This window comes from Rhinopithecus roxellana, chromosome 17 (genome assembly GCF_007565055.1).
Source record: "Rhinopithecus roxellana isolate Shanxi Qingling chromosome 17, ASM756505v1, whole genome shotgun sequence".
NCBI classification, from domain to species: domain Eukaryota; kingdom Metazoa; phylum Chordata; class Mammalia; order Primates; family Cercopithecidae; genus Rhinopithecus; species Rhinopithecus roxellana.
Genome location: NC_044565.1, coordinates 99,046,609 through 99,068,826, shown reverse-complemented (window position 1 = coordinate 99,068,826; position 22,218 = coordinate 99,046,609). Strand labels below are relative to the sequence as shown.

The following is a 22,218-nucleotide window of genomic DNA, read 5'->3' as shown; positions in this document are numbered from 1 at the left end:
TCTCAGACATGTTCGGGATTGAGCTCTTTGAAGATCTGGTGGCTTTTTTGTTTGTCTTGTGAGTGAGTAAATTTAAAATTAGGTTCTTTGAAATGGTAAGGCCTCATTACAAGGGAGTGAACCTCTGATAGTGAGTTTTCAGTCTTAGTAACAGACTAGTTTGAGAAATACTTTTTGAGTAAGGGTGGAGTGGATGCTTTTAGATACGATTCAAATCCTAGGGGTATAATAAGAACAACCTCTTGGGATGGAAGAGACCTAGGTCTGGTGCTATTGTTTTGGACATGAGAGTGTAGGGATCTGTAGTGCCCACAGTCACTTCTGAGGAGCTAACCAAGCAGCTCTTCAAGCCAATACTGCCATGCAGGGGCCTTGGGAACATAGTGGCTTGGTTGTGTTTTGCACCTGAGCCAGAGACAGCTTTCTTTGTTTGCCTAGTGATCAAGTAGATGGCCAGCTTGCTGTAACAGCTCTGCCTACAGGATGTGCTAAACTGAAGAGTATTCAGTCAACCTACAGGATTTGGAGTCTGGTGTGCTTTGCATATGATACATATAGAAAAAGACCCCTAGGATAAAGTTGCCAGAATTTGAGAGCAGAGAAAGCAGTGGGCAGGAGCCACAAGGTAGTGGAAGTCATAAGTAAACAGAAGTTATAGAGTTGAGTGGAGATTAGAGGGAGTTAGGATTGATAGTGGCAGAAGTTAGGAAACAGAAAGATGTAGGAATTTCAGTGGTGGGAATTAGGAAGTAGAGTCAGAAGTCGATAGTGTCAGGACTTATGAAGTAGACAGAGTGAGAACTGGACAGTGGCAGGAGCTAGGAAATAGATGAAGTCAGGAGTTGACAGTGGGAGCTAAGAACTAGCACAGTCAGGGCTCCACAGTGGCAGGAATAGGAAGTAGACAGTCAAAAGTGGATAGCAGGAAGGAGTTAGGAAATAGAGAGTGAGGGGCTGACAGGAACAGGAGCTAGGAAATAGACAGACTTTGTGTTTTACACTGGTGGAAATAGAAAGTAGACAGAGCGATGAGTTGATCTTGGCAGGATCTACATTATGAAGAATAACCAGGACAGCTCATTTCCTCCCCTTGCTCAAAACCCCAAAGCCTCCCCATCTCACTTAAAGAAAACACAAAGTCTGTCTAGTGACCACAGGCCCCACCATGATCCAGCTCTCTGCCACATCTCTGTCCTTATATTCTATGATTCCCTTCTTTGCTCACTCTGCCATATTGGCCTCCTTGCTGCTCTTCAAATACACAAGGCAAGATTCTGTCTCAGGCCTTTGCTTTTGCTGTTCCCCCTCCTGGAACACTTTTCCTGCAGATAATCACATGACTTGCTTTCTTACTTCCTTTAGGTGTTAGTTCAAACGACACTTTTTCGGGATAGTCTTCTCTCACCATCCCCTTTAAAATAGTAATCCCCTCTCCAGAACTCCTTTCCCCACAACCAAATGAGTTTTCTCTTCTACAACCGATAGCATTTGGATGACTACATATTTTATTTACTTATATGATCCTTGTCTGTCTTCCCCATTCTATGAAGGCAGAAGTGCTTATCTCTTCTTATTCTCTGCCATTTCTCTGATGCCTAATCCAGTCAGAGTATGGGTTCATAAGAGTTAGTGAATAACGGGATGAATAAACAAACAAATGAACTGGGTTACCCTGCTCACCATTTTCTAGAACTTTTTTCATTGTAAAATGACATGCCTGTTTATTGCTTTGCCTGTTTGTTGTTGTCTCCTTTATGTGACTGTCATCTGGTTAAGGGCAAGGACCAGGGCTATTTTGCTTACTACAGTCTGTTCACCACGGTGCCTGGTACACAGGATAGGTTCAATCAATGTTTGTTGGATAAATAACAGCTGCTAGAGTAGGTTAGTGGTGTCGTGGACTGCCACTTCTGTGATGGGATAACCAGTTGCCCTGTGTGAGAGCAGCACAGTAGTTGGAATGCTGTTGCATTTATCCCTGAAACCTGACTGCAACTTCAGGTCTCTGCAGGATGTTGGATGTTTCACGTTGGATGTTTCAGGCTTTGTCAGATTCAATGTTCTATTTCTCCTAACTTTCCCTTGTATCCTTTTTTTTTCTTTTTTAAAATACTTTAAGTTCTGGGGTACATGTGCACAACATGCAGGTTTGTTACATAGGTATACATGTGCCATGTTGGTTTGCTGCACCCTCAACTAATAATTTACATTAGGTATTTCTCCTAATGGTATCCCTCCCCCAGCACCTCCACCCCCCAGCAGGCCCTGGTGTGTGACGTTCTCCTCCCTGTGTCCATGTGTTCTCATTGATCAGCTCCCACTTATGAGTGAGAACATGCAGTGTTTGGTTTTGTGTCCTTGTGATAGTTTGCTGAGAATGATGGCTTCTAGCTTCATCCATGTCCCTGCAAAGGACATGAACTCATCCATTTTTATGGTTCCATAGTATTCCATGGTATATATGCGCCACATTTTCTTTATCCAGTCTATTATTGATGGGCATTTGGGTTGGTTCCAAGTCTTGGCTATTGTGAATAATGCTGCAATAAACATACATGTGCACATGTCTTTATAGTAGCACGATTTATAATCCTTTGGGTATATACCCAGTAATGGGATTGCTGGGTCAAATGGTATTTCTAGTTCTAGATCCTTGAGGAATTACCACACCATCTACCACAATGGGTAAACTAATTTACACTCCCACCAACAGAGTAAAAGCATTCCTATTTCTCCACATCCTCTCCAGCATCTTCTCTTTCCTGACTTTTTAATGATCGCCATTCTACTGGTGTGAGATGGTATCTCATTGTGGTTTTGATTTGCATTTCTCTAATGACCAGTGATGATGAGCATTTCTTCATATGTCTGTTGGCTGCATAAATGTCTTCTTTTGAGAAGTGTCTGTTCATATCCTTTGCCCATTTTTTGATGGAGTTGTTTGTTTTTTTCTTGTAAATTTGTTTAAGTTCTTTGTAGATTCTGGATATTAGCCCTTTGTTAGATGGATAGATTGCAAAAATTTTCTCCCATTCTGTAGGTTGCCTGTTCACTCTGCTGATAGTTTCTTTTGCTGTGCAGAAGCTCTTTAGTTTAACTAGATCCCGTTTGTCAATTTTGGCTTTGGTTGCCATTGCTTTTGGTGTTTTAGTCATGAAGTCTTTGCCCATGCCTATGTCCTGAATGGTATTGCCTATATTTTATTCTATGGTTTTTATGTTTTTAGGTCTTACATTTAAGTCTTTAATCCATCGTGAGTTAATGTTTGTATAAGGTGTAAGGAAGGGATCCAGTTTCAGCTTTCTACATATGGCTAGCCAGTTTTCCCAACACCATTTATTAAGTGGGGAATGCCATTTGTTTGTGTCCTCTTTTATTTCGTTGAGCAGTGGTTTGTAGTTCTCCTAGAAGAGGTCCTTCACATCCCTTGTAAGTTGGATTCCCAGGTATTTTATTCTCTTTGTAGTAGTTGTGAGTGGGAGTTCTCTCATGATGTGGCTCTCTGTTTGTTTCTTATTGGTGTATAGGAATGCTTGTGATTTTTGCACATTGATTTTGTATCCTGAGACTTTGCTGAAGTTGCTTATCAGCTTAAGGAGATTTTGGGCTGAGATGATGGGGTTTTCTAAATATACAATCATGTCTTCTGCAAACAGAGAGAATTTGACTTCCTCTCTTCCTAGTTGAATACCCTTTATTTCTTTCTTTTGCCTGATTGTCCTGGCCAGAACTTCCATTACTATGTTGAATAGGAGTGGTGAAAGAGGGCATCCTTGTCTTTTGCCAGTTTTCAAAGGGAATGCTTCCAGTTTTTGCCCATTCAGTATGATATTCACTGTGGGTTTGTCATAAATAGCTCTTATTATTTTGAGATACACTTCCATAAATACCTAGTTTATTGAGTGTTTTTAGCATGAAGGGCTGCTGAATTTTGTCGAAGGCCTTTTCTGCATTTATTGAGATAATCATGTGGTTTTTGTCATAGGTTCTGTTTATGTGATGGATTACATTTATTGATTTGTGTATGCTGAACCAGCCTTGCATCCCAGGGATGAAGCCAACTTGATTGTGGTGGATAAGCTTTTTGTTGTGCTGCTGGATTTGGTTTGCCAGTATTTTATTGAGGATTTTCGTATCGATGTTCATCAGGGGTATTGGCTTAAAATTCTCTTTTTTTGTTGTGTCTCTGCCAGGCTTTGGTATCAGGATGATGCTGGCCTCATAAAATGAGTTAGGGAGGATTCTCTCTCTTTCTATTGATTGGAATCATTTCAGAAGGAATGGTACCAGCCCCTCTTTGTACCTCTGGTAGAATTTGGCTGTGAATCCATCTGGTCCTGGACTTTTTTTGGTTGGTAGGCTATTAATTACTGCCTCAATTTCAGGACCTGTTATTGGTCTATTCAGAGATTCGACTTCTTCCTGATTTAGTCTTGGGAGGGTGTATGTGTCCAGGAATTTACCCATTTCTTCTGGATTTTCTAGTTTATTTGCCTAGAGGTGTTTATAGTATTCTCTGATGGTAGTTTGTATTTCTGTGGAATCAGTGGTGATATCCCCTTTATCATTTATTTATTGTGTCTATTTGATTCTTCTCTCTTTTCTTCTTGATTAGTCTTGCTAGCAGTGTATCTATTTTGTTGATCTTTTCAAAAAACAAGCTCCTGGATTCACTGATTTTTTGAAGGGTTTTTTGTGTCTCTATCTCCTTCAGTTCTGCTCTCATCTTAGTTATTTCTTGTCTTCTGTTAGCTTTTGAATGTGTTTGCTCTTGCTTCTCTAGTTCTTTTAGTTGTGATGTTAGGGTGTCGATTTTAGATCTTTCCTGCTTTTCCTTGTGGGCATTTAGTGCTATAAATTTCACTCTACATGCAGCTTTAAATGTGTCCCAGAGATTCTGGTACATTGTGCCTTTGTTCTCGTTGATTTCAAAGAACATCTTTATTGCTGCCTTCATTTTGTTATTTACCCAGTAGTCATTCAGGAGCAGGTTGTTCAGTTTCTATGTAGTTGTGCAGTTTTGAGTGAGTTTCTTAATCCTGAGTTCTAATTTGATTGCACTGTGGTCTGAGAGACAGTTTGTTGTGATTTCTGTTCTTCTACATTTGCTGTGAAGTGTTTTACTTCCAATTATGTGGTCAGTTTTAGAATAAGTGTGATGTGGTGCTGAGAAGAATGTATATTCTGTTGATTTGGGTTGGAGAGTTCTGTTGATGTTTATTAGGTCCACTTGGTTCATAGCTGAGTTCATGTCCTGGATATCCTTGTTAATTTTCTGTCTCATTGATCTGCCCTGTAATGGCAGTTGGATGTTAAAGTCTCCCATTATTATTGTGCGGGAGTCTAAGTCTCCTTGTAGGTCTCTAAGGACTTGCTTTATGAATCTGGGTGCTCCCGTACTGGGTGTGCATATATATTTAGGATAGTTAGCTCTTCTTATTGAATTGATCCCTTTACCATTATGTAATGGCCTTCTTTGTCTCTTTTCATCTCTGTTGATTTAAAGTTTGTTTTATCAGAGACTAGGATTGCAACTCCTGCTATTTTGCTTTCCATTTGCTTGGTAGATCTTCCTCCATCCCTTTATTTTGAGCCTATGTGTGTCTCTGCATGTGAGTTGGGTCTCCTGAATACAGCACACCGATGGGTCTTGACTCTTTTTCCAATTTGCCAGTCTGTGTCTTTTAATTGGGGCATTTAGCCCATTTACATTTAAGATTAATATTGTTATGTGTGAATTTGATTCTGTCATTATGATGCTAGCTGGTTATTTTGCCCATTAGTTGATGTGATTTCTTCATAGCATCGATGGCGTTTACAATTTGGTATGTTCCTGCAGTGGCTGGTACTGGTTGTTCCTTTCCATGTTTAGTGCTTCCTTCAAGAGGTCTTGTAAGGCAGGCCTGGTGGTGACAAAATCTCTCAGCATTTGCTTGTCTGTAAAGGATTTTATTTCTCCTTCACTTATGAAGCTTAATTTGGCTGGCTATGAAAATCTGTGTTGAAAATTCTTTTCTTTAAGAATGGTGAATATTGGCCCCCACTCTCTTCTGGCTTGTAGGGTTTCTGCCGAGAGATCCCAATGGCCCCACGGAAGGCTCCATTGTGCATCTTCTCATTGGGCTTCCCTTTGTGGGTAACCCAACCTTTCTCTCTGGCTGCCCTTAACATTTTTTCCTTCATTTCAGCCTTGGTGAATCTGACAATTATGTGTCTTGAGATGGCTCGTCTGGAGGATTATCTTTGTGGTGTTGTCTTTATGTCTTGAATTTGAATGTTGGCCTGCCTTGCTAAGTTGGGGAAGTTCTCTTGGATAATAGCCAGGAGTGTTTTCTAACTTGGTTCCTTTCTCCCCATCACTTTCAGGTACACCAATCAAACATAGATATGGTCTTTTAACATAGTCCCATATTTCTTGGAGGCTTTATTCGTTTGTTTTCAGTCTGTTTTTCTCGAATCTTGTCTTCTCGCTTTATTTCGTTAATTTGATCTTCAATGACTGATATCCTTTCCTCCACTTGACTAAATTGGGTATTGAAGCTGTTGTATGTTTCACGAAGTTCTCGTGTTGTGTTTTTCAGCTCCATCAGGTCATTTATGTTCTTTTCTACACTGGTTATTCTAGTTAGCCATTCGCCAAACCTTTTTTCAAGATTTTTAGCTTCCTTGTGATGGGTTAGATCATGTTCCTTTGGCTTGGAGAAGTTTGTTATTACCCACCTTCTGAAGCCTACTTCTGTCAACTCATCAAACTCATTTTCTGACCAGTTTTGTTCCCTTGCTGGTGAGGAGTTGTGATCCTTTGGAGGAGAAGAGATGTTCTGAGTTTTGGAATTTTCAGCCTTTCCGCTCTGGTTTCTCCCCATCTTTGTGGTTTTATCTACCTTTGCTCATTGATGTTGGTGAGCTATGGATGGGGTTTTGGTGTGAATGCCCTTTTTGTTGATGTCGATGCTATTCCTTTCTGTTTGTTAGTTTTCCTTCTAACAGTCGGGCCTGTCAGCTGTAGGTCTGTTGGAGTTTTCTGGAGGTCCACTCCAGACCCTGTTTGCCTGGGTATCACCAGCAGAGGCTGCAGAACAGCAAATATTCCTGACTGATCCTTCCTCTGGAAGCTCTGTCCCATTGGGGCACCTGCCGGATGCCAGCCAGAGCTCTCCTGTATGAGGTGTCTGTCGGCCCCTACTGGGATGTGTCTCCCAGTCAGGCTACACGGGGGTCAGGTACCCACTTGAGGAGGCATTCTGTCTGTTATCAGAGCTTGAACGCTGTGCTGGGAGAACGCCTGCTCTCTTCAGAGCTGTCAGGCAGGGACGTTTAAGTCTGCAGAAGCTGTGCCCACAGCTGCCCCTTCCCCTAGGTGCTCTGTCCCGAGAGACGAGGGTTTTATCTATAATTCCCTGACTGTGGCTGCTGCCTTTGTTCAGATATGTCCTGCCCACAGAGGTGGAATCTAGAGAGGCAGTCAGCCTTGCTGAGCTGCGGTGGCTCCACCCAGTTCGAGCTTCCTGGCAGCTTTGTTTACACGGTGAGCATAAAACCACCTACTCAAGCCTCAGCAATAGTGGACGCCCCTTCCCCCGCCAAGCTCCAGCATCTCAGGTCTGCTGCGCTAGCAGCAAAAATTTCAAGCCAATGGATCTTGGTTTGCTGGACTCTGTGAGCATGGGACCCACTGAGCCAGGCACGGGAGGGAATCTCCTGGTCTACTGGTTGCAAAGACCATAGGAAAATCATAGTATTTGGGCAGGAGTGTACTGTTTCTCCAGGTACAGTCTCTCACAGCTTCCCTTGGCTAGGAAAGGGAAATCCCTGGACCCCTTGTGCTTCCCAGGTGAGGCGATGCCCCGCCCTGCTTCAGCTGGCTTTCTGTGGGCTGCACCCACTGTCCAGCCAGTCCCAGTGAGATGAAGCAGGTACCTCAGTTGGAAATGCAGAAATCACCTGTCTTCTGCATCAGTCTCCCTGGGGGCTGCAGACCAGAGCTGTTCCTATTTGGCCATCTTGGAAGCAATTTCCCATGTATCCTTTAAACCCTCTTTAACTGCGAGAGCCTGGTCCTAATCCTTGCACCCTCAGAGAATCTGACAGCACCTCAGCCCTGTCCAGCCAAGTGCCAGGGGCAAGCCAGATCTCTGGTCTTAGATTCCCATGAATGGATTCCAGGTGGGTAGCCAGCCTCTTTGCCAGCACATGAGGCCACCACCCCCCATATTTGGTGTTATGGGTTGAATTGTGTCCCCTGCTCAAATTCATATCTTGATGTTCTCAGTACCTTAGACCTTATTTGGAGATAGGGTCTTTACAGAGGTAGTGAAGTTAAAATGAGGTTATTATGGTGGTCTCTAATCCAATATGACTGCTATTCTTATTAAAAGGGGCAATTTGGAGATACACACATACACACATACGTACATGCACACACATACACAATACCATGTGAAGATTGGAGTTATGCTGCCACAACCAGAAAGAACTAGCACAAGCTAGGAGAGGCCTGGAATAGACGCTTCCTTCACAGCCCTCAGAGGGAGCCAATCCCTGCTGACACCTTGATTTTGGACATCTGTCTTCCAGAACCATAAGACAGAATTTCTTTTGTCTAAGCCTGTCAGTTTGGGGTACTTTATTATGGCAGCTGTGATACACTTGGTCTTTCCACCAGCAGCCTTTTCAGGTGTAGAGGCTGATGTCTCACATATCAGCTTGGGGATGATGTGGAGGGATCACCCTAAGCAGTCCTGTTGGGGTACACTGGGCAGGGAGGGGAGGCAGCACCACTCTACTCACAAGATTTTTGGCCCCATGGCCCCACGGAAGGCTCCATTGTGCATCTTCTCCAGATGTATGTTTTCCTTTAGCTCCCTGTGGGAAAGGACATTTTCCTTAGTGGAGTTTGTACCTCATGTGTAAGCATTCATAGCTGTGTGTACACATATTTAGACCAACCTATGTGCATGGCGGTAGGGTTAGAAGGGGAAAAAGGGGGAAGTGGAGGGAGAGTGGGAAAAAGACATGCTAGTTTTTAATGAAATAATGAAATTGCTGGCATGTGTGTTTGGCTGCTCCTTTTTTCTTCCACTCCCTCCTCACTTGGTAGAACTCTGTCCTGTAACTTAAAGTACTCACCCCCTCCTGTCTTGGAGTTATGAAAGTTTACCACCAGACAGCTGGGTAAGGATGAAAGTGCTGCTCCAAGAGGCCAAGGCTGAAGGGCTGAAGTGCAACCTACTCTTTGTTAGCCTCTCAGCCATTGTGACCTTGGAGGTCTCAGAGTGTGCTAATAGTTACATATTGAAGTTTGCAAGTTGAAAAAGTAGGGTCTGTTCAGAGTTATCCCTTTTGTAGTGTAATTTGTATTCTTTTTCTTTCAGATATGCATTTCTCAGTGGGTAAGAAAGAGGACTTACAGCCTCTGTAGAAAATTGCCCCATGGGGCTATGCAGTGTAAATGATCATGGCCAGATGTGTGTGTGTGTCATGGAAAAAGTGTTGAGGGCCACTACTCTCAAGGCCGTGGAAGAAGCCAAAAGCTGTTATGGAAGTAGCTCCCTGAGGGCTCTGCTGCCTTGAGTTCAAAGTCATTCAGGCTAAACTCCTTAGGAGCAGCACAATCTGGTCCTCCTAGGCAGCCTCCTTTCTGGGCCCTGGCACTGGTATCTCTAAGCACAGGCCCTTCTCTGAGTAGTCGAGGGAACTAGAAGAGGAATCCCTGGGCTCAAGCCTGCCAGCCTTTTTTTGAGCACTTCCTCTCTATAAGAGAATGGTTGTGATTGACAGAGCATCTGGAAAACCCTGGATGGTGGGCACAGTGTGCATCTATCGGTGTGATGATTTCAAGCATGGGAACATGATTCCCTTACCACCATTACAGTGTACACAGCAAAACAAACATACTAACATCCATTCCCTACCCTCCTTGCTGTTTAAGAACTGCAAAAGCCCCTGCATTTCACTCTCTGGGTGGCTGTTTTCCACATTTCTACTAAGCATTTTCTTTGGAAACCCTCAGCCCTTTCATCAGAATCCACCTGTCAATCTCACATCGTCCCATCCCCTGGGTGTATTTCCACTTTCAAAGAGATGAGATTGTCAGAGTCAATTGCTGTTTAAAATCTAAATCAAAACAATTTTTTCTTCCTAAACCTCCATGACTCTTCTTCCTGATGTGTTTTGTTTTAATTATATTCAGTTATAGTTATACATCATTGAAACTGGACTCTGTGAGCAAATTATTCTTGTGTTAACCCAGTCAGATTAATTGTTCAAATTTCATGACAGAGCATTTCACTTGTTTTACTAAAACCCAGATCTTTCTGTATACTGATAACTCTGTATTACGCAACTTGGTCAAAAAATAAATCAATTTCCCACATTTTCCTGGGGGTCACTTTTGAGAATTCTCCCAATGACGTGACCTTGCAAGTGTGAGAAGCACAGGCAGGATGACCTTTTGAAGCACAGTGGAAGAATCCACAAGTTCCACCAAAGTTTTCCCAGCTGGGGTGCTCTGGGAACAGTAGGGACTGACTCCTAGACCCCATCAGGTGCCCAGGGCCACCTTCTGGAGCTGCTCCTGTCTTTCCTGTGTCCTGTGCTGCCTTAGTAAGTCAGGTGTTTGCGAACTTTGCAGGACTTCAGTATCATTGTGTTCCGAACAACTTTGGACAGGCCTGTTTATGAGGAAGGGTTGAATGCATCGTTTGAAAATTTTGCTTGACAATTTTGAAAACTGCTTCTCCCCTGCTACTTAAACTCTTTAATGGGTGACCTTGCCCTTAGAAGAGAATTCAGACTCCTTTCCCATGGCTGCTCAATCCTGCTCCATCTCCTTCATCTTCAGTCTCCCCCTTGCTAAAGACCCTCCAGCCATACTGGCCTCCTCTCAATTCCTGGGACTTACCAACTTAGTTCCTTTTCCAACTCAGGACCTTTGCACATCTGCTCCCTCTTTCTGTAATGTGCTTCCCTCACTGTTGCCACAGTGGAATCCTTGTCATCCTTCAGGCTCAGCCTAAATATCACGTCCTCGGTGAGGCCATCCTGGGTACCTTGCCTAAATTGGTCACCCCTCATACTCTCTCAGATCTCAGTAACAGGTTATGTCCTTCATAGTATATATTACCCTTGTAATAATTTTATCTATTATTTGCTTTTTTGGCCTGTCTCTTTTGATAGATCAGAAACTTCAAAAGGGCAGGGACTGTGTCCTCTCTACCATCGCAGACTCAGTACCTAACACAGTGCTTAGTGTATCAGTGGTGCTTAATAAATGTTTGTTGAATGAAATTAAGTTTGTTCTTGACAAACTGACTCATGTCCTTGGTTGCCTCTTTCTTACAACAGTGAGATGCAGGGCATACAGAATGTTGACTAATTGGACTTTTCATAGTTCGTACCCATTTTGGTGTCTCTGTAACAGCTGAAATGCTGCTGACCACCTGAAATCTTCCCTCCTATATTTCTAATTTTTCCTGACCTCACACAGACATACTGTGTTGGTTTTCCTCCCATCTGTTTTATTTTGCTCTTGCTCTTCATGCTCATCTTGTTTCCCTTTAATTTAAAATTCACTTCTTTTGTTTTTCCCCCTGTTCAGGTAACCTCAGCCACACAGGATTTCAGCCATCCCCTCTATTCAGATGACCCTGGCATTTGTGTCTCTAGCCCTGCCCTACCCCTTCCAGCCTTCCGTCCTTCCTGCTAACAGATGAGCCTTCTTTAAGCACTCATTTTATACTTCCAACTCAGAACTTTCAATGGCTTCTTGTTTTCTGGAGAAGAGAGTCTAAACTCTTTACTATGGCATCTGAGGCTCTTCCTGTTTTGTCCCTAACTCGTATCTAGAAAGTACTATTTGCTGGTCTATGAACACATCCTATACTTCCTCTTCTGGACCATTCTTCTTGCTGTCCTCTACTTGGAAGGCGTTTTTCCTCTATTTTTGCCTAAGTTATGCCAGCTCAAAGCCCACCTTTCCCAGAGACTTTTTATACTTTCCTTTCCTCCTGCCTTGAAATTCCAGAGAACTTTACTTCTCTCTGGGGAGGCTTCATGCTTTGCTTCTGTTTTAGTTGGTACTTAATGTATAGTTTATACAGCATTTGGAGATGCTTCTTCCTGTGCTGTAAGCTCCTGTAGGGCGACACTAGGACTTAATCATCTTCATTTCCCCTCAAAATATGACATGTTTCTTCAAACACAGCTGATGCTTCATAAACATTTGTTGAGTGAATAATGGAATGAGGCATCTGAGAGAACTGTGCCAGGAGATGATATAAATGCCTCTGATTTAAGTTTGGCAGAAATCGATTCAATTGGCCTGAGCGAACCCTTCATTAACTTAAGGATGCTTGTTAATGAACCTTTCATTAAGTCATCAAGTCAAAAAGAACATGAGGGCAAATTCACTCCAAGATAGGAGAAAACTTTAAAAATTCTACCATTTCTTGAACACTTAGTATGTGCTACTATGCTGTACTAAGCACACAAAAATATAATCTTGTTTAATTGTTTACTTATAATTAATTATATTGTATAGTACATAATAAATAAGCACCTACTATGTGCCAGGCACTGTGTTAAGTATTGAGGATATGAAACAGATCTTTTCATTTTGGTGGGGGTATCTTCAAAACAAGCCTATTAGTGGATCCACTTTATGAATGAGGATACTGTGGCTTAGATAGGTTACGTAACTTGCTCAAGGTCATACCAGCTGTTAAATAGTGGGACTGGAGTTTGAGTCTTACTCACTGTCTCTTAAGTCTATTCTCTTAGCCACCAAACTATATAGCATGTATCAGTATAATAGAGGCTGATACCTATTTTATAATAGATACCTATCATTAAAAATAAACAGCATATTGTGCAGAATTTTGCTACCCAAGTTTAGACTGTGCTACCCAACTTCAGACTGACAGCATCAGCATCTCCTGAAGCTTGTTAAAATTGCAAATCCTCAGGCTCTACCTAGATCCACTGAATCCAAGTTTCTGGGGGTAAGGCCCAGGAATCTGTATTTTAAAAATCTGCAGGTTCTTCTTAGGTGTGTAAAAATTTGAGAAGCATTAGTCTAGATTACGCTTTACACAACGTGTTTATTTTAAAGGCCTTTTTGTTTATTTTCCTTAATTTTGGCTTTAATTGAACTTTTCATGTGCTCTCAGTTTTTATTATGAACAAATTGTAGGGTGACTGTTACCTCACCCTGTACTTGCTGTGGTTCAAATGTCCCCAGCCCCACAAACTTTGTGAATATGCCACTCTTTTAGAAGAGGATCCATAGAAGGAAAGAGAGGTCGAGAACAATGAGGGAAACAGTAGCGATGCTCTTCTTGAGTTAAAGGCTATTAACATGAAGAACTGGGTAGGGTGTGGTGAAAACACAAAGCTCCCTACCTTGTGGAAAATGAGCTTCCTCCCGCACTAGCAGTACAGAGATGGGACTCCCTGAATGGGTCTGTTGTGGCTGATTAGACTGGTAAATGGTAGTGGTATCTGATTTATCTGCAGTGGGGCCAAGGGAAGAATTTCTTTCTGGAATTCTGCTTCCTCTAACACACCATCAACCTGAGTGAGGGGGCTAGAGAGGGAGGCACTGAGTTGGAGGAGGCATAAAGTAGGGTGTTGAATATTTCAGTAAACTGTCAACTTCAATGTATCCAGGCTGCATCTGTCTTTGAAATCAGGGCGCTGTGGGGTTTCTAGCCAGCCAGTTGCCTAGTAACATGCATGAAACACTGAGGGCTAGCCACTTGAAAGTTTATTTTTGCCCTGAGTTAGTTGCTGAAGATTGAATGTGATCTTGTAGCCAGAGTAATATTTCATTTTTATTCGTGAGCTGGGGAAATGAGCAAATACTTACAGTGAAATCAGTGTCGTCCCATTGAACGCATGACTTTGTACTTCTTCAAATCCATTTCCATATAGTTTGCTGAAGGAGGGAGGAGAGGGTTTAGGAATGGGAAGAAACTGAAAGAAACAGTTTGGAAACACATTTTTCCTCCTGTAACATATATTACTAAGATTATTACAGGCATTCATAATATCTGGTTCTCTATCGTCATCACCACCATCAATTTATTAAGTATCTATTAAGTGCTAGATACTTCATCAGCCACTCTATGTATATTTTATGATTCAATCCTTATCATCATTTCCATTATACTGACAAGAAACCTAAGCCTCAGTGTGGTTATGTAGCTTGCTTAATGTCAAAAGGAAAACAGTGGCATAGCTGGGATCCGAGGCCAGAGCTGTTTAACACTTAAGCCTTTCCTCTGGTTTTGCAGGCCTGTGTGGGCATATGGGTTTTCTGGGTGTTGAAAGCTAAGGGCAGAGGAAGCCTCCAGCACTGAGCCAGCTTTTTTTTTCTTGGATGAGTGTGTGGTTTTGCTGATGTCAAATTTGGCTCCACAACCAAGAAGATTTCACTGACTGTAAACAGTTCTTTAAGACCATTAGTGGGTAGTGAATCAATTTACCTGGGCATAACCAGCATTTAAAAAAACTACATAGAAAAAATAAAAAGTATTAGAGCATTTTGCAAGTAATTAGGGTATTAATTTTTATGAAATTTTATCCCACCATTTTTTATGGTATATACCTATAAATACACATACATACATACATATATACTTCTACCCGGAATAAGACATAAGAGGATCCTTAGAACACAGATACAGGGAAATGTTTGAGCTTAAAAGGAGTCTAGAGGGAATCAAGCAGCACATCGTCATTTTGCAAAGAAGGAAATAGACTCAGTGAAGGAAAGTAACTTGTCTAAAGCCCACAACTGGCATAAATGGGACTAGGATATGCTTTGTCTGGGGCTACTTCCAGCACATCAGTTTTGCTGATTCGTTTTACTTTTCCTCCGCTGATATCCTTATGGCCTACCCATCCTCTTCCTGCAGGATTGTATTTCATGTCATGTTCTCAGTGGGGCCTTTACTGGCTGCCCTATTTAAAACACCGATTTCCTATCCCCCTACTTTCCCTATCCTCCTTCCCTGATTTGCTTTGCCTGCTTTGCTTTATCATCATCTGACCCATGATTATATTTTACGTTTTTACTGTTTACCTCCTCCAGAGAAACATATCCTCCTGTATCTAGAACAGTGCCTGGCACCTGGGAGTATTACAGTAAATATGCATTAAATGAATGGGATGATCAAATGGGAGTATGTAAGATGAATTTCTTACCGCAAATCATAGCCAAACAAGTTTGAAAGCTACTGATTTAGATGGAAATATTTGTATAAGTTCTTTGTGAATGATGATGTAAAACCCACGTGAGAAAGGGCTGTGGTGTGATGTACAGTTAAGCTCCTTATATCTGCCAAGACCCTAACTTCCCTTTGCAGGGTTGCTGGAAGCTGGCCAGGGACAGGCTGTGGGGTGTGACTTGAGAAATGGTTCAGAAACATGCTTCACTTATTCCTGCTCCAGGTAGCTGTTGTCTTCAAGGCCTCTCTAGTCTTTGTTAAATAAAATGAGCGTGGAACTTCACTTTGCGGGGTGTGTGTATGTGTGTAACATCAGCAGCATGTAGGTACTCTGTGTGTATGTATGTATGATCTCCTCCCACCAACCCACAACACAGCTGAGACAGACCAACATATAAATAAAGGCGTGACTCATTTTGAAGTATAATATGTAAACTCTGAAATTCAGAAAATATAACTAGAGGTTACAAAATAGTTCTTAAGTCTCCTCATTAGATTCAGTTCAAAGAGGGCAGGGGAGCATATTTAATTCATTTCTTAAACCCCTGGGGCCTCACAGAATGCTTGGTACCTAGCTCAGTCAATAGCCTGGGTAAAGCAGCGGCTTTGCCCTTCCCTGGGAGGGGGAGGCTTCCATGGTTTCCCAGGCTCTCATATGCTTTCTTCTGAGCTTCTTCAGAGTTTACGGCTACACATGCTAGCTCTCCCATATTGGATTACTGGATGCCACTTTCAATAGTTTTCATTCCCTTCTATATTGTAGAATCTGAGGTTTCTGAACCATTTCTCAAGTCACACCCCACAGCCTGTCCCTGGCCAACTTCCAGCAACCCTGCAAAGAGAATCTAGGGTCTTGGCAGATTCAAGCAGCTTAACTTTACATCACACCACAGGCCTTTCTCAAAGAACTTGTATTTCCATCTAAGTCAGTAGCCTTCAAACTTGTTTGGTTACGATTTATGGTAAGAAATTCATCTTACATACTCCCATTTGGTCATCTCATTCATTTAATGCATATTTACTGTAATACTCTCAGGTGCCAGGGACTGTTCTAGATACAGGAGGATATGTTTCTCTGGAGGAGGTAAACAAGAAAACGTAAAATATAATTATGGGTCAGATGAGGATGAAGCAATGGAGGCGAAGCCAATCAGCTTCACATACTAGCTCTCCCATATTGGATTACTGGATGCCACTTTCAGTACCTTTCTTCCCCTTCTATATTGTGCAATCTGAGAACATAGGGACAGGGTTGATGCCTGTTGTCTTGCATAATTATACACAACCTTGCTGCCTCCTTAGAAGCTCAGTTTCACCGGAATTATTTTTTATTTTACACTTAGGATATTATTCTTTGGCAGTCTCCTGCCATTTTAGGGGTTGCATTCCTTTATAGCAGTCTCTTTTAGATAAAGGAATCACACCCTTTGTTCTGAACTTCCTTAAGTTTGATTTCTTAGACTCTTGCCCAATATTTATCAAAGCTTTCTCCTCCATCCACTGAATTAGAATCACCTGGAGTTGCTTGTCTAAAATGCAGACTCAGACCTACTAAATCAGAAACTAATAGTGGTATCCAAAAAATATGTACTTTTTAAACAAGCCCTCCCAGTGAGCCGTCATATGCCAGTTTGAGAACCCTTGCCCTAGGGTATATCATAGGACGATATTGTTCTTATCACTCCCATGGGGCAAATCAGATGGTTGTTGGCTTAGAATTGTATCCAGAGTCTAGTTCCTGAATTGCTTTCTCTACCTTCTAAGTGGTGGCACTACATATGTAGTAGATGAGGAAAAAATAGCCCTTGCTTTGTTTTCACCAAAGCTGCTAATAGTTGTCTAGATGCCCATGAGCCCATTACTCATCACAGCTGCATGCTGCCCTGATCCTTGTTTTGATACATGTTAGGATTTTATGCTTTTCTGTTAGACTCACAATGTCATTGCTGTAAGTGTACCCTTGTAGTTAAGTCTGCAGGCCCTGAACCCAACCGTTTGAATCCCAGCTCTGCTGCTTACAATCTGAATTACTTTGGGCAAGTTACTTACTGTCTCTGTAACTTGATTTCCTAATCTGAAAATATAATAATAGTATCAACCTCATAAAGCTATTGTAAGGACTAAAAATGTAAATATGTGTTTAACATTTCTAAGTAGGTTCTGGAATACGATAAATGCTTAATGTGTTGGTCCTATTATTATTATTATTATATTTTGCAGTAGCCTCCAGCCTTCTGACCACAACAGAGGGAAAGGATCTCCCTTTCCATGCTCTGGACAGGATTTCTGTCAAATACAGGCATCTTGTTTAATTGAACTATCATCCTTCTCCACTGAGGTAGGGGGTCTTTCTCTTCCTGGGCAGAGCAAGTCAGGTCAGTGACCTGGACTGCCCCAAATGTACTCACATGCTGAAGGCTCTCAGACACCTTTGGTCTGTACTAGCATCATGGACTTTTTTGGCTTTAGACATTTTCCATGTCTTTTTTTTTTTTTTTTTTTTTTTTTTTCTGAATAGCCTCAGTCCTGCTTGTCTCAACTTTCTAAACAACGTGGCCCACTGTTTCAGTTGCTCTTGTCTCTTTTCTTACCAGTCACACACAATAGAATGTGCTGCCTTGTTTTGATTAAAAGAGAAGCTTCCTTACTTTGGAGAAATTACAAATGTGAGTGGGAGACCTCATGCTGTCAGGCTTGCACAATGCTTTTAATGCCCTTGAAAAAACATCTGGAGAGTCACTTCAGATAACTTTTTTCCAAAACATCATGGTGTCAGAATTAAATGAGGAAGGCTTCCTTTGCTCTACTTTGACAATTTTGTTACAGGCACAAAAATGAAGATTTTCACCTCCCCCAACTTCTCCTCTATTACAATAGCTGTACCTAACTTTAAAGCATTGTCTAGGTTCTCTACTCAAATGTCAGTAATTGTGAATCAGACAGAATGGCATCTTTTTGTTCAAAATAAGATTTGGGCTTTAGATATTAGTCACAGATGATACTCTAATTCTGAATGCTGCTTTATGATGAACCCCAAGTATCCCCAAGGACTCTAAAAGCATTTCTGGGGTTCTAATATTAACAGTATTAGAAATTCTTCTATAGTTTCCTTTTGGATCAACTGGTTTCTGGATGATTTTGAAGAAGAAAACTTAATTTATGTTTACAGATACTCAGGGTCTCAAAAAAGTGGCCCCATTGCTAAAAGGCAAAGCATGCTGTTTTAGAAGATACCTTTTAGAAAATAGGGTGGTATATTTGTAAGTACATTTTTTTTTCAAATGACTATACAAACAGCATTCTAAAGAAAGGAAATCCTAAATTCACCACTTTCTTCCCTGTGTGGAACTTTGCTGAAGTCCTTTTATAGCTGAATAATTCCTCATGTAGGAAGACACTTCTCTAGTGGATGTGCTGGCAGTGGTTAGATGGGTACCTGTGACCTGGTTACTATGTGCTGCTGTAACCCTAGTTATGAATCAGGGTCCCCCCACTTCTGGGGGCTCACAGTCTCTATAGCAAGGGATCCCTCTCCCTGGATTGCTGTGCCTCCTGCCTCTCAGCAGCACTGAGTTTTCATGTTTCCTTCTATCTCAGCCATGTTCATGTCAACTTATATGTCTTTACTATATGTAATAATAAAAAGGGTGACAGGCATCAGAAAGAATGATAGCAATAAAGGATTCCAATATGTTGAATAAATTTTTTGAAAAATTTACATTCTATAGTGATACTCAGAAAGAGACAGACCAAGAGAGAACAGGGAAAAGGGGGAAAAAAGTAAGTGTCTTCTTTACAGAAAGGTGTTGGCTAATACATGTAGAAGAATGATAGCATGTAAAAAACTACCATTTTGTTAAACTCCCCTTGTAACAACTGTGTAATCAATGGAGGCTGAAACCATTGGATGAAAAGTTATTGGCCAACTGAATAGTCACACAAACTCACAGTGTACCACCATAGTTTACTTGTTAATGACAGAGGAAAATGTGCTCTTACAATAGAGATCTGGCAGTCACTGCCTTAAGCAAGCAGCCAAGTTGTGTGACAGTGTGACATAATGTACTTCCTGGTTTGATGTAGTGTGAGAGGCACAGCACCCCCTTTGCAGTGTTCCTGTAGAAATATTTGACCTGAATCTAGTCATGGCAATATAGTCAGTGGAATCCAGACAACTGTCTTGGGCTCCTCAAAGGATCCTATGTCATACAGAACAGAGGAAGGAAGCTGGAGAGTTTGGGAGATGGGGGAAGATGTGGGAGGTGAGGTTGGGAGGACAAAGGGAAGTAACAGCAAAAATGCAGTGCATAAACTTTGATTGGATTCTTAGTTCTAAAAAATCTATAAAAGACTTTTTCATTTGAATATGGACTGTAGGTTAGATAATATTATTCATGTTTATTTTCTTAGGTGTGATGGCATTGTAGTTATGTAGAATGTCAGTGTTTTAGAGAGATACATGCTCAAGTATTTAGGGATGAAATGCCATGATGTGTATAAACTTCTTTTGGATGGCTTGGCAAAAGGGCAGTGTGTGGCATGTACTCACATACATAGAGATGGAGTGGGTGCGGCAAGCTGCTAATAGTTGATGAATCTACATTAGGTGTATAGGGCTGTTCATCATACTGTTCTTTCCATCTGTCAATGAAAAGACAAATGGAAAGTGCCTCAATTTGTCAGTTAAAAATTAAAAAAAAAACCATTTAAAAGGAGGTGATGAGATGTGATGTTTTTAAGATGATCTAAAACACCTGGCCTGCTCCAGGTTGCTAAGTATGAGCTTTTAATTGTGATTAATTGTAATTGTGATGATTGTGTAGTTGATGCAAAGTGGTTTGATTCACAGGAGGCAGTAATCCCTTTGAATAGACAGAGACAGAGGTATGTCAAAGTGGGATGACCTGACCAAGGCTGCTTGGCTGGTTAGACACAGAGCCAGGACTGAAGCCCAGCCTCCCTATTTCAACACAATAGAGAGACCCAGCAATCTCTCTACTGTGTCTTATCATGGATACAGCCTGGAATTGTCATGCCTTTCCAGACATCACTTCTCTGTAGGGTCTTAGAAAATTAATTGCCATGACCTTTCCATTTCTTTGTGGAGTTGAGATGTGAATCAAGATTGTCTCTTTTTTTTGAGACTGGTATGACCAATCACCTAGAATATTTTAAAGGTAGTGCAGCTAAATTCTGCTTATTTGGGAAGGAGGGACATTTCAAGGTGGCCTCTTGAGGAGATTTAATAAACAACCAAAGTGGCTATAAAGGGACATAAGAGCATAATGCATAGTTTTAGCATTAGCCCCACTGAGTTTCTCCAGCATCAAGTGAAGTGTTTTGTTTTCATTAAATGAGCTCACAGTTGGTAAAGATTTGGGTCGGGGGAGGGCAAGACAGGTTCTACAAAAGGCAAAATCTCAAATACCACTAATAATGAAAAGAGAAGGCTTGCTTTCATTATTTTCTAATTAGAGAGTTGAACTTTATAGCTGAGAAAATAAGGCTTTCCTCTTTAAGTGTAATACCCTTTTTCCAGCAGGGTGCTCCACATGATCCTTTGCTTACAGAGGGGCCCATTCGGCAGAGAACAAGTGCTAGGGAGAAGACTCATCACTCCCCTTCCAGATGAAGGGCCAAGAATGAGAAGGGGGATGGAACTACAATGTCCCACAGGCTCTCTGGGAGAGACAGAGCCTCAATCTTTATTAACTTCAGGGTGGGGGAAATTACACCCTACTGGCATGAACTCTTTTTCTTAAAATCATGAGCAACATAAGTTAATGTCCCTGTCATAAGAAAACCATGAAGCTCTCTGTGCACATACTGAAGTATGATGTGTGAGAAGGAATCTTTGGTTACTCCTTGAGTCTGGTGGGGTGTCCCAGTCTTGTGAGCTCATAGTTACCTGTGGATTATCCCAACATTGATTTTCTTCTTCACCCTCCTCCATGTCTTCTGCCCTTTCATTCCTACTTCACTCCACTCCCATCATTGGACATTTACCTGGGAGGAGTACCTGTTGATCTCTGATTATTTTTAGATTTAGATCAAAATCGAAGGGAGTCATGGATATTTGTGATCTTTGAATAAAGTCTACTCTATTGAGTAGATTATTTTGTTACTTTTTCCAGAGTTACCTCCAAGCCTGCCTCCTTGCTCTGGCACTTAAGGGTCTCTGCAATTCAATGTCTTCTCCATCTCAGCCAGTTATCTAAACTCACTATCCATTCCTTAAATAGCATGTTTACTCCCAAGTAGTAGCTTCACCCTGTTCTCCTCCTGCCATGCTTTTGCTCCTACTGTCTCTTCACTTGGATTCCTGACTCTGCCTTTCTCTGTATGTGGTACCACATAAATGTTAAGAACATGATTCTGGAGCCAGACTGCCTGGGACCACATCTTGGCCTGAGATAGAGATACTTAACCTCTTGGTGCCTTGGTCTCCTCATCTAAAAGTAGGGTTATAGTTCCTACCTCATAAGATTGCTATGAGACTTAAAAAGTACTTAAAAACAGTGCAGGTATTTAATAAGGGCTACATAAATATTAGATGCTATTATCACACTTACCCATATAAATGTTACTGATTCCATAGGTCTGATTCAAGTCTATCAGCTCCACTATAAAGCCTCTTCTGACTTCCCCAGCCCAAGAGGACTTCTCTAAGATCTTATTTCTAGGTACCACATACTCTGATAGTGAATATCTAGTATCTTGTATTATCCTTTTATTATTTTATGTCTTTCCCCTCATTGAGATTATGAACTTCTTGAGGACATGAATCTAATCCTATGTATTTTGTATTCTTGATATAGACATGGGGAGACCCCAAATCCGAAGGCATGTGATATCACCTCATTTGGAGTTTATTTGGTGAATACCTTGTTTTTGGTGGGGGACATGATGAATGAGTAGTTCCAGATCCAGTGGTGAGTTGAAAACACTTTATAAGCAGCAGGTAGAGCTGTGGTGTATGAGGGAAGTG

General features: G+C 41.5%; 1 protein-coding gene across 1 annotated transcript in view; it reads right to left on the bottom strand.

The window, feature by feature from the left end:
• LHCGR (luteinizing hormone/choriogonadotropin receptor) overlaps positions 1-22,218 on the bottom strand; it is a 70,845-nt gene that overhangs the window by 13,690 nt on the left and 34,937 nt on the right. The window contains exons 7-8 of the mRNA XM_010371752.2: positions 13,868-13,936; positions 8,791-8,865 (exon numbers count right to left, since the gene is read on the bottom strand). Of these exons, the coding sequence (XP_010370054.1) occupies positions 8,791-8,865; positions 13,868-13,936 (144 nt within the window). The remainder of the gene's footprint in view (positions 1-8,790; positions 8,866-13,867; positions 13,937-22,218) is intronic.